Genomic DNA, 15,655 nt, shown 5'->3' on the forward strand with positions numbered 1-15,655 from the left:
TTCCATGACTTTCCAGGTTTTCAATGACAGTAAGAACCCTGTTCCAGACTCAAATGTTATTGTAGCTTATAACTTCCTCATTCCTCTGGTGGGACTGTCAACTGAGACTGCAGCACAAGTGATCTTTCAGCAAACTGTTGCGGCTTGCATTGTCGCCTAACAATACAAGGTCGTCACACAACAGTGGCAAACATCAACAGAAAAAGAAAGGTTGAATGTCATATCTCAAAACATTTGCTACATAATGCACTGTTATACGTGTTCATAGTTAACCCCTGTGAAATTAAAATGCACTATAGCAAATTCCAAGGTTATTCATTACATGTTTATTTTAGTTGTTTTTTTTACACCGAATCAAAAATGGTTTAGGATGAAATCTGGTGATGGACGCTGCAGTTTTGAAGTGCTTAACCAACTTGCTGGTTTTAGGAAGTACAGGACTAGTTTAAGGACTACAAACTGTAACAAGTAATCATACAATTTCATATTTGCTAGACAATTAAGTTTATATCACCACATATAGTATGTCTCGCATGAAAACACAAAAACAATCTTCAAATGCTACAAAAATGACAATGCAAGAGGAAAACAAAACTGATACAAAGCAATATTAAAGTACAAACAACTAACTAAAGTAGTAGTCTAATCTTGTTTATCCTATATTATAATATCTTCTATAGCTACTTTGTCAGCTAAAAACACAGAAGATACATCATACCGGAGTGACTGATTGAATGTCCAATTTATGTGCCTCATACTCAAAAGGTAGCATCCTCCTCAAGCAGCACTGTTAAGGGACTTTTGAGAAAATCACTAAATACCCAAGTGGTCGGAGAAGCCGTTCGATTGCTGGATCAAAGACGGCCACATTGGTCCCTGTCTACTCTAGTAGTGTGTATGTGTGTGTGTGTGTGTGTGTGCGTGCGTGCGTGTATATGTGTGTGTGTCAGGCCCGCAGGTGTCTTTGGCTACACGTTAACAAGTGAGGCAGGAAGTACGAGGCGGTGCCGTCCTCGGGCATCAGCTCCAGAAACTCTGTGGGACTCGTCTCCATGGCAACCACTACCAGCGTCTCTGTTGGCATGAAAAGCGGCAACATAAAATCATCAACACTAGATATCTCAACTTTCTGACCCATCCAGTTTCTGTCACAGTCATTGTCTTTCCATCAGAAGCAGTCTTGTCTGGTGCTCCCTCCATTAGCCACAGACAGTGAAACTTGACTCGATTCACTCTATAACTTCTATAAATAGCCCAATTATTGCTCTTTTGTGCTCTACATTTAATATACACAGTCTAAGATATTTGAATTATTTGATTTCATCATATTTTATGTATACAGCCAATCAATTCTATCTGGCGTAAATTAAATGAATCTTCTTGAAGGTCCAAATTTAAATCCTCTCTGTCGCCTACCGGCGGTAATAAACATGAGTCCTTTATCTATTTGTTCTGTTGGCTTAAAAAGCCATTCCCATCATGTGAACATTTGTTACGCTCTGTTCCCACAGTGTCCTCAGTGGAAACAGCCCTGATTTCGCTTCCAGGCCTTGTTCTAATGTCCTACATAGATTGTTGTCTAACAAAAGTGCATCAGTAAAATAAGCCAAGTAAAAAAATACCCAATATGAGAAGTTCTTTGACTAAATTATGTAAAGTACCCAAACACTGGCATACTTTTAACAGATTGATGGCATTTTGAGAGAGGCCTCTACCTTTGAGAGCGGCCAAAAGGATGCTGTTGTCAGCGGCAGCTCTCGTCCTGTCACAAAGCTCTGGAAGCAGCTTCTGCCACCACAACGCCTGTTGAGATCAGACAAGACAGACGGGGTAAATACCTCTGATAACCACTGGGTGTAAAATGCAGAATATACCAAACATTCAGACATGAAACGGAGGGAAAACAATACACTTTTGAAAGGTCAAGCTACTCCTCAGTACAAACCATGTGCTTGTCTTGTAACTGGTGGTTAGCGTAGGCTATGATGGCCTGAGGACATCGGTCCAGCAGCTTTTCAATGCTGCTGTCATACTGCCCCTCCCTGGTAGCGCAGAGGAGGTGCAGGCTGAAGCCCCATAAGCTTTCCTCTGGAAGACGCTCCATCAGGGGCGTGACGGAGCCCACCGACAGGGACGGACCACACAGGAGAGACTGCAGATGGATACAGGAATAAAAAAAATCACTGGACATTCATTGTTTTACATCTTGAAGGCAGATGGTCTCTCCTCTATTCATAACACTTCTAGATACTTACTGAGACAACGTAATGTATGACTCATAGAAGCAGACTTATTACCTGGAGTTTGTATAGCGCCTCCTGGTGCTGTGAGCTGGTGGTGTGTGCTGGATTGAGGACAGTGAGCCACGGGTACAAGGCACCGTAATGGGAGCACGAGTTTATCTGAGACAAACAGCAAACATCAAGAACTTTTAGTGCATGAGGTTGAGTGCATGAACTAATTTCTGAACATCACGCTGCTTTTATACAATGATAACTTTTTGGCAGTAACTCAAAGTGGTGGTTGAACATCACGAGGAATCTTAAACTGCTCACAACCAAACAAAGAGAACAGCGGTCAAAATTTTAGCTACAGTACCAGATCTTCAGCGCTCTTCAGTGGCCTGCGTCTTGAAGGCGTGTGTGGTTTGTTGGTGTGTGTGTCCGAGGTTGTATGTGTCAGTCGGTCGATGTAGACGGACGCCACTCGGAACAGAAGTTCCTGGATGATAGTTTCCTTTGACGACGCCATGAGCATCGCCTCCCAGAAATCCACCTGTAAGCAGTTCTCACAGCCCAGCTCCTAGAAACACACAAAAAACACACACACGCACACTTTTGTTGCCATTCCTTTCTTGATCTTTCATGCGGAATGGATCAAAATGAACTAATTAAATCAAGACACTTTTTTTTATATACTTGTAAGCTTGAAACTCTTAAAACTTGCTTCTATCGTCCGAGCACACACAAATACACACACACACACACACCTTGAATATGTGATCAGCCTGTTCCAGCTGGACTTTGTTGTTTTCATGTAAAGCCACCACGGCAGCCACGAGCAGTCCTGGTTGGGACTTGGCCATTTGGCGGGTCAACGCTGTGGGACGGATGTGGGCGTGCTGGCCTCCACCTCCGCCATGCAGCAGCAGCCGCGGCTCCTCAATGAACCCGTACACCAGCAGCATCTGAACAAATACAGGAATCCTCTGGCATGACTCACATACTGGATACTTAAAATCAGCTAATGTACCGCGTCTTTATGGCTTGGAACAATAGCGGCAACCGGGAAACAAGACCAGAAGGCCTGAATAAATGTTTGATGGCATCAAATGAATACAGTAGATACCATTCCATATGCGGTTCTCAATCAACTCTGATCTAAAAGCAACATTGGGTTTCTCATTTCATTCCAGTCGAACCGAGGTACATTTATCACATCCTGTGTATCTCTACAATAATCTGCCTAATGTATGGCACATCCTAACTTAAGGACCCTACGGATGTGCTGTGACATTTCCAACCAGTAATTTTCCTAATATGACGGAATGCAATTATATTAAAAGCTCTTGATTCATTTGTATGATGCTCTTTCCCTGAAATACGACAGTATGTTCAATAATTATGTAACGCAAACATTAAAAGGAAAGTTTAGGTTTGTTATGTTTAAAACAATACTGTACAAATAGCAACACACTGGTCTGACAAAAAGTATGAATCTGTGAAACTGCTTCTATTTGCATTTTTTCATATCTTTTTGAAACCTAATACTGTAATTATCATTTATGCATGTCATTAACAAATATAGAGCTAATACACGTTTTCATGAAATCCATTAAGTAGTTCATGTAGTTGGGATCAATTTAATATCAATGTGCTTTGATATACACAATTGCGCACGCACAGACACAGACACAGACACACAGACACAGACACAGACACACACACACACCCCACACTAACCTCAGCGTGTCTTTCCATCAGATGTGTGTACTGTGGCAGGTCGTCCAGACGAAGCATCATGGTTGCCATGGTGGTTGTCAAAAGAACAGACACGCCAGTGGTGTCTTCCAGATGTTGGAGGATTTGCAGCGTCCGGGCAGGACTAATGTCTATCAGGGACGAGCTGGCACACACACTAACGAGCTGTGAGGGCTCCGATTGGCTGAAAATGTCTATGACCTCATCAGCTGTCTCCTGCAGAAAAATTAATTCTTATTTTGGGGAACTTTGGCAAATGTTGTGTTGTGTAACACAAATAAATCAGATGATAAGCGAATAAATATACAACTTAATCAATAATTACACAATTACTGTTTATAGAAAATATATGGTTTCTGTAAGAGACTTATCGAGCAGAGAAAAAACTTTTTGTCGACATCAACATTGAAATTTGGCTGTGAATGTATATGTTGGGTGCACAGAAGCAGATGGAAACTGATAGTTTTTAATGTCAATGTAATACAAATGTATTCCACAAGCTAAAAAGCCTTACATGATACTAGCCGCATGTGGAGCTTTATGAGCCTTTTATGTTTGTGTTTACCTGACTGAGAATCTGCTCCGTTTCTTCAAACAGGTAATGCTTCAGGTAGAAGAGGAACCCGGGGCCGTAGGAGTGAGGGCCGCTGGGAAGCGGTCGGTTCCTGGCCATGATGTCTGTGACTGACAGAGCAGACATCCTGTAGTACGGCAGAGCCAGGTGGCAGTCCTTCTGGCTGGCCCTTACGGAACAGAAAAGCTTAGAATTATTGCAGCCGTACCTTTAAATCTACCAACAGCAACAACTTCTGATCATCATAAATAATTTATTAATGAAGAAATACCAAGCATTTAAGCAATTTGAGACCTTAAACTCTGGATATTGTGGGATTTTACACTATTTTCTGTCATTTAATAGATACAAAATAAATATAATAACAATAATAATAAGTAGTAATGTATTACCACACACTGTTGTTTTTTGCCGTCCCAAACAGAAGGGAGGGCCCACGTGAGGTCGATCAAACATGAAAAATAAATAAGATAAACGCCATGAACGCATTACAGCGGCACTGCTTTCACTTTGAAGGCGGGCGCGCGCTTCCGTAGCCTCGCCGACAGGCAGCGTAACGAAGTGAGTCTGACGTAAAGCACGTATTGTTCTGTAGCTTCTGTTCTCAACAAGCAGCGCCGCTGCCGCGAGCCGCTTCACACGCGCTCACAAACGCTCACAAGCGGGCAAATACACTACAAGTATATGTACCGGCAGGCTCCGCGTCCAGATTGAAAGTTAATCCCGCATGCACAAAGCTCCTGACCCCGCTGTCTAATCCATGCAGAGCACTTTAAAGCAGCATCACTTCTGGATCTTTACTCTTCTCTCAAAGAGGAGAACTTTCCTCACATCAGAAGATGTTCAGTGCACTTGTTCAAGACGACACAGACTGGACTTTTCACACTGAGGAAGAAAAACTAAAAAACACTTATTTCTTTTGTATAAAGTGAATCAATTGCTGGTCTTTAACATTTTTATAAAAGGTAAGCAACAGACTGAACATGGACCAAAGAAGGAGTGGTTTGTCCCTCACAGGGACCCTTACTACTGAAAAGTACCTGTTAAAATAAATAAACAAACAAACAAACAAACAAACTATATATGTATGTATGTTAGCTTGTTGTTGCTCCAGAGTGCTGTTATATTGTTCTGATAACATTACTTTAAAATAAAAGCTGCAATACACAAGTTTTTACTTCATTACTGAATTTGGTGCATATCAAAAAAAATGTAAAATCATGCCCAGCCCTAAATGATAGCAATGCAATTATCTCAACAAAATCCTTTAACTGTAAACATTAAAACCTCATCTAAAGTATATATTAATTATATTAATATTAAGAAAGTAAAATGAGCTTGGATTTATTTATTTTAAGGGGTTTTACAATTTAATTGTATAGCCTAAATGGCTAAAGGTGGCTAATAAGCTCATCCTTTTGCTCTCAATGCTTTATCTTTTTATTTAACTTTTATTATTTATGGGGTTAGACCACTTAATTTAACAAGTGACTCAACAGCAAAGACAATATTTTCGGGGGTGTTAAGTTACTCCTTCAGGTTTGTTAAGGTAAGTGATCACTACATTTGCTAATCTGAACTTGTTCAATCTATTTCCTTAATAAAGAGGAACCTTAGTTCAAATTAAGGGGTGTGTGCATAGATTAAAAGATGGTATTTCTAAAGCTGTTTTAAGGGACAATTGTCCTTTATAGAAGTGTGTGTGTGTGTGTGTGTGTGTGTGTGTGTGTGTGTGTGTGTCTTACCTGCTGAAACAGTCGCCCAGCTGTGCACAGTTTTGTCGGAGTGCCTCCTCCAGGTCTCGTCTGTCTGTCTGTACAGCTGTGTGGTTCTCAGCTGGTCCATCTGGATCTGTCTGCAGAGACAGTACCGAGTCTTCCTCAATGCTGCGCTGCTGGTCTGACGTTTGGAGTAAGGAGCTGCGGATAAGGAGGTGAGCTTCACTCAGCAGGTGCCGAAGGCTTTGAGCCTGCGGGTTGGTCTCCGCATACCGCTGGCTGTATTCAACCTGACACACACAGACACAGACTGAGTGTATTGCTCATCAGCATGCTCATCAGAGTGTTCAAACGTAAACTTTACGTTTCTAATCTAGCCTAGTAATCTAACCTTTTAAACTTGTAAACGCTTGTTTAATAAATTCCTGTCTGTATCTTTAAAAACAAAGAATACAGAAGGTCGTCGTTGGAAATATTCAACCTGAAAATATTTGAAATACTTTGCAATAGAAAAAAAAGGTGAAATAATATTGCTACCTTGTAACATTTGTTAGAAAACACTGCTTTAAGGAATACATTGCAGACAATGCGACTTTGCAATGCAGATATGTTTAATGTACATTTTGTGTTTTAATTAATATTTTTCTTCTCTTTTGTATATTTATTTTGGTGTCAGTTCTTTAATCTGTCATGATTATCATTATTAATTGTAAAGAGAAATGTAAAAAAATACATAAATACAACCATTGAGATTCAGATGGATATTATCGGTGATAATGTGGGGGTGTTTGCGTTACCATCTCTTGGTAAAGAGAGAGCGGGGAGACGGTGTCGACCACATAGAGGTTCCATCCGTGTCCTGCAGGGCTGCTTTCTTTGGGGGAAGAAATGGTCCACTTCCTGCTCCTGTGGTCAGAGGTCAAAGAGAGAATGATCAGCCAGAGAGATACACTTAATCTCTATGTCTCATCTCACAGACTAGATGTTTCTCTGGTCTCAAAATCTGCAAACTGTTCCAAGTGAATTTCCCATGATTCATGGAAACACTTAACAACAAAGGACAGTGAGTAACACATATGCAGATTAAGCTCCAGTCTGAAGTCTAGAAACTGACAGTTTGTATAGGAAACTGATATTTCCTATATGCTCTGCATGGATTAGACAGCGGGGTCAGGAGCTGTTGCAATGTAATTAACATCATCACTATAAGACCGACATTGCTTGAGTATAAAATTACGAAAAATATGTATCGTCCACTGGACAGAACACACAGAATATGGGTGAATGCAAGTAAACATATGTAAAGAATAAAAGGTTGCTGTCCATACACTTATATGTATAGTGAACAGTAACAGTGTAGTGAACATTTCATGAGCAGGTATTCTAGGAACCAAGAGGAGAAATGCTTCCTGCTTTCGTTTCATGACAGTAGTATTTCTGCATGTGCACTGTCTGCATCACCAACATACTCCCGAAGAAGAACAACCTTCGAGCTACAGTTCATATGTGATACAATACATACACTGCCTAATATGTAGACATATCACTACACCAAAGCAAACAGTTAGTTATTCATTATTATTATTCTTGTTAGTGAGCAGGTTAACATGGTATAAAAGCTAATCTGGTGTATTTCTGTGTCTGTGTGTGTTTTTTGCTGGTCACACTCGTCATGACGTGTGGCCTCAAACCTTGAGATTTACAAACCCACACCTATAACTTTTAGCGTTATCGCGGGAAACGGAGATGATCGTTGGAAGATGTGTGTCGCGTCACCACTCTTAAACTTTTAGCAAATTTACTATAACACCCGGAACATCCAACCCAAATATGGACTTTTGGTTGTTCCTACATTACTCAAAGACTTGTGCTAATATTTGTCTAGAATCACTCCGTGAGGGTGTCACAGAAGACAGTGATGTCCGACCCTTAAACAATATAAAAATAGCTCCGAACTTGCAATTATTGGCAGCCATTTCGGAGAAGGTGCTATTCTAAATCCTTAAGGTGCAACTATAAATGTATTCATGTAAATAAGAATATGTACATTTTATTTTTTTAAAAGTACAGGTGTGTGTATGCCTGGTTCACAAGAAACCAGTAATCTGTACCATAAAGATGGATTATTAGGTTAGCTGAATAAAATCCAAAACAGATCTTATTTCAGTAAAAAGGGAATTAGTTTGCGAGCAAAACGTCACACACACTGAGGACCGTTAAGTAGGTTATGGTTGGATCGGTTTTAGGAACTAAAATAGGAAGTGTTGTCACTTTTAGACCAAACAGCAAATCAGGCAGACATTTAGATCCTCATTCACGGGCTACATTTACTGGATGTTTTAGGGTTTTAGCATGTTGAGAAGCTTGATTAACAAAAAATAAAATTGTAAAAAGCATTTCAAACCATCAATAATGAAAACTTGGAACCCATCGGCTGCTGTCTGGAGAGGATTACACTTTTTAACGGTTTAAAGTTATCTCGTAAACTGGCTACTTGTGAAACATATGTGTTGTCTTTAAATCAAACTCTAGACCGATATCCATTGGGGGCATGTAAATCCATGATTAACCTACTGAATTATAAAATGTGGGTCTGAAAGATGAAAAAGCTTTTTCTTAATTGACCTAATGAATATCTAATGAGTTAAGTTGATACAAGGCAGTTGCAAAATCCTAGTACCTTTTCTTCCCTCCTACTCCAAATGAAGTAGTACCTTTATGTCCCTAAACAAAAGATTTATGAAGGTGTGACATGAGGACAAAGAAATACCAGAACATGCTGAAGGTCCCCTTTTCTTCACAAAGTTTTTGTCATGAAGTAGGAAAAACCTGCTATACTGATGTTCCAGTTCAGGCTAGTTTCCATCTGCTTGCAGCTCAGAATACAGCTTTCAGCGTGTCTTTCATTAAAAGCAGGGAGAAAAAAGTTTAATTCTGTGACATTAAAAAGTGAAATAGAATCCAAAGCATCAAGGTTTCACCTTCAAAAATGAACTGATGAAAGGATTGGGCTAAATAGAGTATTTCATGGGTTTCTTGGCTGTGCAGCTTGGTCTAGAAGTGACAACTGGGACTATGGTGGGGGGGTTGGGCTTTGTCTTACAGGAAGGGCCGTGACAGAAGGCTCTCCAGAGCCGGCGTGGTTGCGGGATCGATTCCCACCGCCAGGAAAATACCAGTCAGCAAGGTGTGTTCTTTCAACTCACTAAAATAACAACATACACACAGACACACACACACACACACAGTAAACACGTATATAAATGCATGTCAGCCTGCATGCACCACATTAGCAGTGCTGATGAGGTATTCTGGTACCCGTAGGGAGGTATGTATGATCTATACCCTATACCCTATCTATACCATTGGCGTGTGTATAACACTGTGTATTGTATGCGTGTGTGAGAGACGTACAGGCCTCTGCGTTGCGGGGGGCGCTCCGGTTCCTCTGGTGTCTCTGCGTCGGCGGTGGAGAGCAGGATAACGTGATGACGGTAGACACACAGCGAGCGCAGACCAATGAACAGCTGCATCCTGAGCGCGCACACCTCCAGGCTGCAGGGCGGACAAGCCTTCAAAACGCACACAGAGCGGGGAGTGGCGAGACCGAGTCAGTGAGTAAATTAGTCGAGAGGCCACATGGCGAGGCTTTAAAAAAGGTGAGGCTCATACCTTCATGGTGGTATCGATGTAGGGGTCATCAAGCCTGGCTGCTACCGCCGCACAGCGCACAGTGAAACACTGCAATGCGCTCCTACCAGTCACACACAGGAGACAAGATGAAACTTATTGGAATGCCGAACAAAAACATATTGTATTGTGAGTCATTTCCTCTACTATTGAGAATTAAATATGTCTTTTAATGGAGGAGAATCCTTCAGTTTCCCTTTCAAAGACTCATTGGGGCCTCTCATGCAAGAACAACTCGTAAGAACAGATTCGTTCTCAAGTGCGAGTGATTTAGGAGAACTTGACGTGTTCACCGATTAATGCATAATCGTATATGCTATTATCAGGGGCAATAATTATGTTAATTTACAATTATCATGAACACACGCTCATGTACTGCTGTGATTCAGTGAAGATGATCCAATTCCATATCAAATCGGACCGCCGACGTACTTTGTTATGACGTGCAACAGGTGGTCCGTTAGCACCGCCTTCAGGACCTTCTCTGGATACTGATAGGCCGAGAGAAGCTCGACGCCACCCTTTAGACTGTACAGGTAGCCGGCGGAGGGGAGGGAGAAGAAGCAGAATATGCACAATGGCTCTTCAAGAGACTCTGACTGGTTACCTGGAGCGAGTCAGATGGAGAGAAATATAGAAACAGTGTTGTGGTACCGACTTCATACACACAGTTATTTTGTTGGTTATTGTAATTGTATAACTCGTGGAAGAATGACATCATTTTACTAATTTCCAATACTAAGCAACTTTTACTGAAGAAGCTAAACTTTTTTCCTTCTTCCCATCTTTAATGATTGACATATCAAGCCCAATGTTTCATGAATATCCTTGAAATATATGTTTAGAATTATACTGATAACAAGCCTCCTTTCGTCTTGTCCTGACAGAAAGGAAACTGCACTAAAAATAAAATCTCAGTCAACTGGCAGAATTTCCTTTCAGAAAAAATAGACCTCGAAGGTGAAGATAAAACGTTATAATGTGTTAAGAATAATGGAAGTTGCAGTGAATGCTATGCGGGGCATTGCTGCAACCAAATGCAGGTGTAACTGTTATGAACAAATAATGCTCTGATGGAAAGGTTTACATCTACTGCTCTATTGATATTGTTCTGGCATACATGGAAGTTGAGTCATAACCTGTGGCAACGTATGCCGCTGTTGTACTGACACCACACATCTGTATCTCATGCTGTATAGCGGTACTGACTGGTGAACAGCGGGTAGAGCTGTAGGGAGTGGAGTTGAGTCTCCTCCACACTGCAGCCCTGGAAGAAGTCTGGAGTAAAACGCCTGCACGAGAGACGAGACATGCCAGTTAAATAAACTTCATATAGCAAAACTATGCCCAGTGTGAAGCTCTATGAGTCAATATGGTCCTCAGAAATAAGTGTACACACCTGAAGAGAACATATGATATTGTGCATTGCCCCGCACTGTCCTCCAGCCCGGTCTTTTCTATGCTAACAGGAATGTCACAGTCTTTAGCTTGATCGCCGAGCAACTCTTGGTGTCTCGGAAGGATCTGAAAGTCCGCCTGGTCTTCCAGATGATCTGCTGCACACAAATACACAGACACACAAAAGCTTAATGATAGTCTGGTGTGAAGGGAAATTCTCTCACTAAATTAAGGGCTTTCTCAATAGCTAATTTCACCAATTTAAATGTGTGCCTCATGGTAGTAATTTTTGAAAATTAATATAATTAAGTTAATTACAGAGGTCTTCGCTCCAAAACGAGATTTTATGAATCCGCAACAGACAAACATGGCATACACACTTTCTTAGTCTGTAAAGTTAGCTAAACCAAAAAACTGATTAAATTATTAAAGAGGCAAACAAACGCAGACTTTTCTTTGTGTCCGATGATTCTTCTAGGGTTTTAGGTTCAGAGGATGTGTCCAGTTTCAGAACCAACACTTCCAGCTCCGCCTGCACTGCAACATATCGTCCACACAGCGCCACCTAGGGGTCACAGGAGGTACATTTTAATAGTTTGAACTTCTGAAATAGCGAAACACAAGTAAACGCGTCCTATGTTTGTAGAATTATCAAAAAGATGATTTAGGATTTTTGCTCCTTTTTTTCTATTTTTACCTGGCACAGTTTAACTGAAAGTCATTACAATATTGCAGTTGTTAAATGAATTCAAGTTTTAAAAAAAAGGGAACTGGGAAAAAAAAACATTATAATAATTGAGTCAATAAAGTAAGTATACTGTTGTGTACAGTTATTATATCTTAACTAACTAGGAGATTATGTACACAAACCAGACCAGTTAGTACTGGTGTTATTTACTGGTACAAGTAAATAACACCAGTACTAGTACTGGGTACAAATAGATTGAACGATAAGGAAAATGAAACCTAAAGTGTAAAAAAGACAAATTGAACAATAAGTACCTGTGTAGGCTTGATTTTTGGAAGATGCAGGATAACTGAGCGTTCAAAATCCAGGAAATTCTGGTTTGAACCTACAATCGGAGCTGAAAACAAAGAGGAGATAGATGATCTTTAGGTCTTCAACAGCATATGCCACAGAGAAGTTTTATTCTTGTTATAACCAGAAATACAGATGAATTGATTGAGAGAATCTGTGATTGTGTGTGAAGGCGGAGAACATGATTATGAAGTACATGTGTTACTTTGATTGGGTTACCTTGACTCTGACTAGAACTCTGCTGAGCGTTCGTCCAGCTGCTCTGAAGCATCTGCTGACTCTGATTCTGTTGGTTTGTTTTCAGAGAAAATGTCATGAAGCCACTGCAACATCTACTGTATCAATAGGAGTTCACTTGTGTTGTTTAAATGAGATGTGAATTTTACAAGAGATAAACCTGATAAATACATAAGACTTGGACTAAATGCACTAGATTTTAGATACTGTTACTTTTTGAAGGCTTAAAGACTAAATTAAATTGTAATGTTGTGGTAAACGGTCACATGCAGGTCTGAACATATACTCTCTAACCAACATAACCATCCGAGAAATGTGAAGTAACCACGGCCGTCTGGCCCTGCTATGAACTCAAGCAGCTTCCTCTCTTTAGATAACATTTGTTCACATGAAGTCCAAATGCTACCTTATTTCAGCGGACCCTTACCAGGCTCTGCTGGTTCTGTCCCCTTAAAGCAAACAGAACCAGGGTGCTCTCGCATCCGACCACCAGGTCTCCTGTCACTGAGCAACAGGCCACGGCCACAGGGCGCTCCGACAGAGGAATCTCAATGATCTCCATCTGCACTCCGCCACGCACAGACGCCCCACGCAGCAGGTGGCCCAACAAGCGCACCCCGACACGGGCCTTCCCCTCCGCCTGAATAGAAAGCAATAAACAAGTGGATGAAAATACATGGAGTAAATAAATTAATATTGAAGTAGATATACGGATGAAAAACTAACTTTTAAGCCACATACTCAGAAGCACATTCATAGATGATCTTTCATAAGTCTCTGGACTGCTGAGCCTAAATCAAGACCTCATTTATCCCTGGTATATTTTCACACACATTTAGTTAGTGTCACATTAGTATGTAAGAGAAAAAAAATGGCTGTTTTTTTTTTTTGTGAGAGTAAAGCCATACATTTTTATCCCGTTTCATAGTTTAGATAATACGGTTTGAATTAAGGCCGCATATCATAACACAAAGAAAGAAAAAGAACAGGGTGTCCTTACATTTTATAGCACTACGACATTAAGTGCATACCTGATAGCGCCAGTTGGTGTAGGCTCTCAGGTAGGTGGCGCTGTTCTTCTCCTCGATGGTCACCAGGTAATCTCCTGGATGTCACAGAGGGAGGTAGACAGGAAAGCAAGAGTGTAAAATGCCTTTCTCCCTCGAGCTCACATTGTGATAACTACCGTCGCCCACTGCCTCGCTCACATATAAGGCCAACAACAAATACACTGATACTCATACAGTTGTTGTTGCAGAGAGGGAGGCTGATTAAAGAAGAAAGGTAATGTGTTTTTTATGTGTTTACCCATCTTGCTGTGCTGGATGCTCTTCACAGTGCCCATGGTGGCAAAGCGACAGATGAGAGGGCAGCCCTCCTTCTCCACATTGTAGGCATCCACCTTGGTTTAGTTCACATCACAACATAGTCAGTTTCGTGCAGAAATCGTTCATCTCCAAAATGTTATCTCTTTTGTGACTTAAGAGTATTCAGACAATCTGCAGACATTTAGATGTGTTCTTTTATTAGGGGACACTGATCATTTATACAAGTCAGTATTAGCTTTTTTTTCCCAGACAAAAAAATAACAAAAACAGGACTATGGTTTAAAAATATGCATATTTTGAAAGGTAACCTTGCATCCTCCAGTGGCCACCACAAACAGGGCTCCACCTCCACAGCAGATCAGTCCAGGCTCCTGCTCCACCTGAGACACAGAGAGGGAAGGGAGATGAGTTAAGACCTAATACAGTCAACAACAACAGAATGTGGATAATTAGATTTAAATAAATAAATCAGGACGTATCAACCTACCTGTACTATCTGCTGTGAGGAGAAAGGATGGCAGTTGTAGACATGCACCATGGTTGGTTTGCGTCTTGGGGAGTCACTTTATTCAAAGGATGAAATTCAACTGACTGCTGCCTTCTCTTTTGTTTTGGTTTCTTGGAGGCCCCATCAAGCAGGACACCTACAATCATAAAGAAAAAAAGGCATATTAGAGCTAGATACTATTAAAAATGGCTTGTACATAATCATAATTTAAAAATGTTACACATCACTGTGGCCCTAAAAAAATGGAAATAGTGTTTTGTTCAATATGTTTGAACATATTCTTGATAAACTAAACTTTTAATCAAGAAATAAAAATCTGTAGATGCATCAATATTTTAAAAAAGAATGGTCGATCAGTGCCCAACGTAACCCACCTGTAGTAACCTGCATCACATGTCATACAGCACTTTACATGTGATGGATTCACAAATACTATTCCCATTATGGTTTTCAGACACGTACATAGACTTCACATGACTAGTACGACGGAAGGAAATGAAGCTTTGCTGGTGGAGCTTAACAGCACTTTAAAAGCAATATGCCAAAGCGAAACAAATAAAACGAGCAAAAACAAGACCAATTGCTAACTTAACTTCATGTTGAATCCAGCTTCCCCTGCATCTCTGGCTGTCGGGCTGAAAACAGGACTGCAGTGTGTGTCTCTAATCGATATCACATGCCGCAGTCTCGTGAGCAGCAGAGGGTGTGCGCGTTACATTCAGCGGTTAACTCACTCTGTAGTTACAGACAGGCGGAAATTAGAGAGTCTTTGGAAAGTGAAAGGAGGACATGTTCTTTGTTTAGTACTTACTTTGCTGACAGGTCTTCAGTTCCTTCTCCTTTCCGTCTAGTTTAGACTATTCACGACGGCTGCTGCTTATTGATTTCACGCTGTCAAGCAGGAAGTGAACAGTCAACCACAACAACAAGTGCCCGCCCACTCTCGATTTTCATTGGCTCACGTTCCTGCTTGTCTTGGGTTTGACGTTCACGTTGGTACCGAGCTGTCACTATGGACAGGGGGATCTGTCATAAAGTGCGTGCTTGCGTGCGTGCGTGCGTGCGTGCGTGTGTGTGTGTGTGTGTGTACAATAAAAATCTATCACAAAGTGTGCCTCATCCTAAGCAGTCACTACTTTTGTTTTTGAGGAAAAAAAGAAGATACAAATAAGGGAGGGAGTGT

The 15,655-nt window shown here is 40.9% G+C and overlaps 2 protein-coding genes across 2 annotated transcripts in view; both read right to left on the reverse strand.

The window, feature by feature from the left end:
* Positions 1–15,655, reverse strand: part of fnbp1l (formin binding protein 1-like) — a 132,077-nt gene that overhangs the window by 5,008 nt on the left and 111,414 nt on the right. The window lies entirely within an intron of this gene.
* Positions 10–15,408, reverse strand: hps3 (HPS3 biogenesis of lysosomal organelles complex 2 subunit 1). Its single transcript, XM_068589991.1, has 25 exons — positions 15,284–15,408; positions 15,065–15,207; positions 14,452–14,608; positions 14,273–14,344; positions 13,945–14,038; positions 13,668–13,741; positions 13,064–13,276; positions 12,619–12,685; positions 12,363–12,445; positions 11,811–11,925; positions 11,362–11,518; positions 11,172–11,254; positions 10,395–10,569; positions 9,945–10,026; positions 9,687–9,844; positions 7,070–7,178; positions 6,300–6,562; positions 4,546–4,723; positions 3,963–4,196; positions 2,990–3,187; positions 2,599–2,802; positions 2,298–2,402; positions 1,946–2,152; positions 1,716–1,803; positions 10–1,074 (listed from the first exon to the last, which is right to left on the reverse strand). Exons 3-25 carry the CDS (start codon positions 14,500–14,502, stop codon positions 947–949), a joined length of 3,138 nt encoding a protein of 1,045 aa, XP_068446092.1. The 5' UTR covers positions 14,503–14,608; positions 15,065–15,207; positions 15,284–15,408; the 3' UTR covers positions 10–946.

This window comes from Clinocottus analis, unplaced genomic scaffold (assembly GCF_023055335.1).
Source record: "Clinocottus analis isolate CAN_PGR_092001 unplaced genomic scaffold, fCliAna1.0.p SCAF_23, whole genome shotgun sequence".
Classification (NCBI taxonomy): domain Eukaryota; kingdom Metazoa; phylum Chordata; class Actinopteri; order Perciformes; family Cottidae; genus Clinocottus; species Clinocottus analis.

Coding starts and splice junctions, on each gene's coding strand:
- hps3 (XM_068589991.1), bottom strand. CDS start 14,502: ATGGTGCATGTCTACAACTGCCATCCTTTCTCCTCACAGCAGATAGTA. Junction 12,686..13,063: donor GACAGAACCAGCAGAGCCTG/GTAAGGGTCCGC, acceptor ACAAACCAACAG/AATCAGAGTCAGCAGATGCT. Junction 7,179..9,686: donor CCCCCGCAACGCAGAGGCCT/GTACGTCTCTCA, acceptor CTCTGACCACAG/GAGCAGGAAGTGGACCATTT.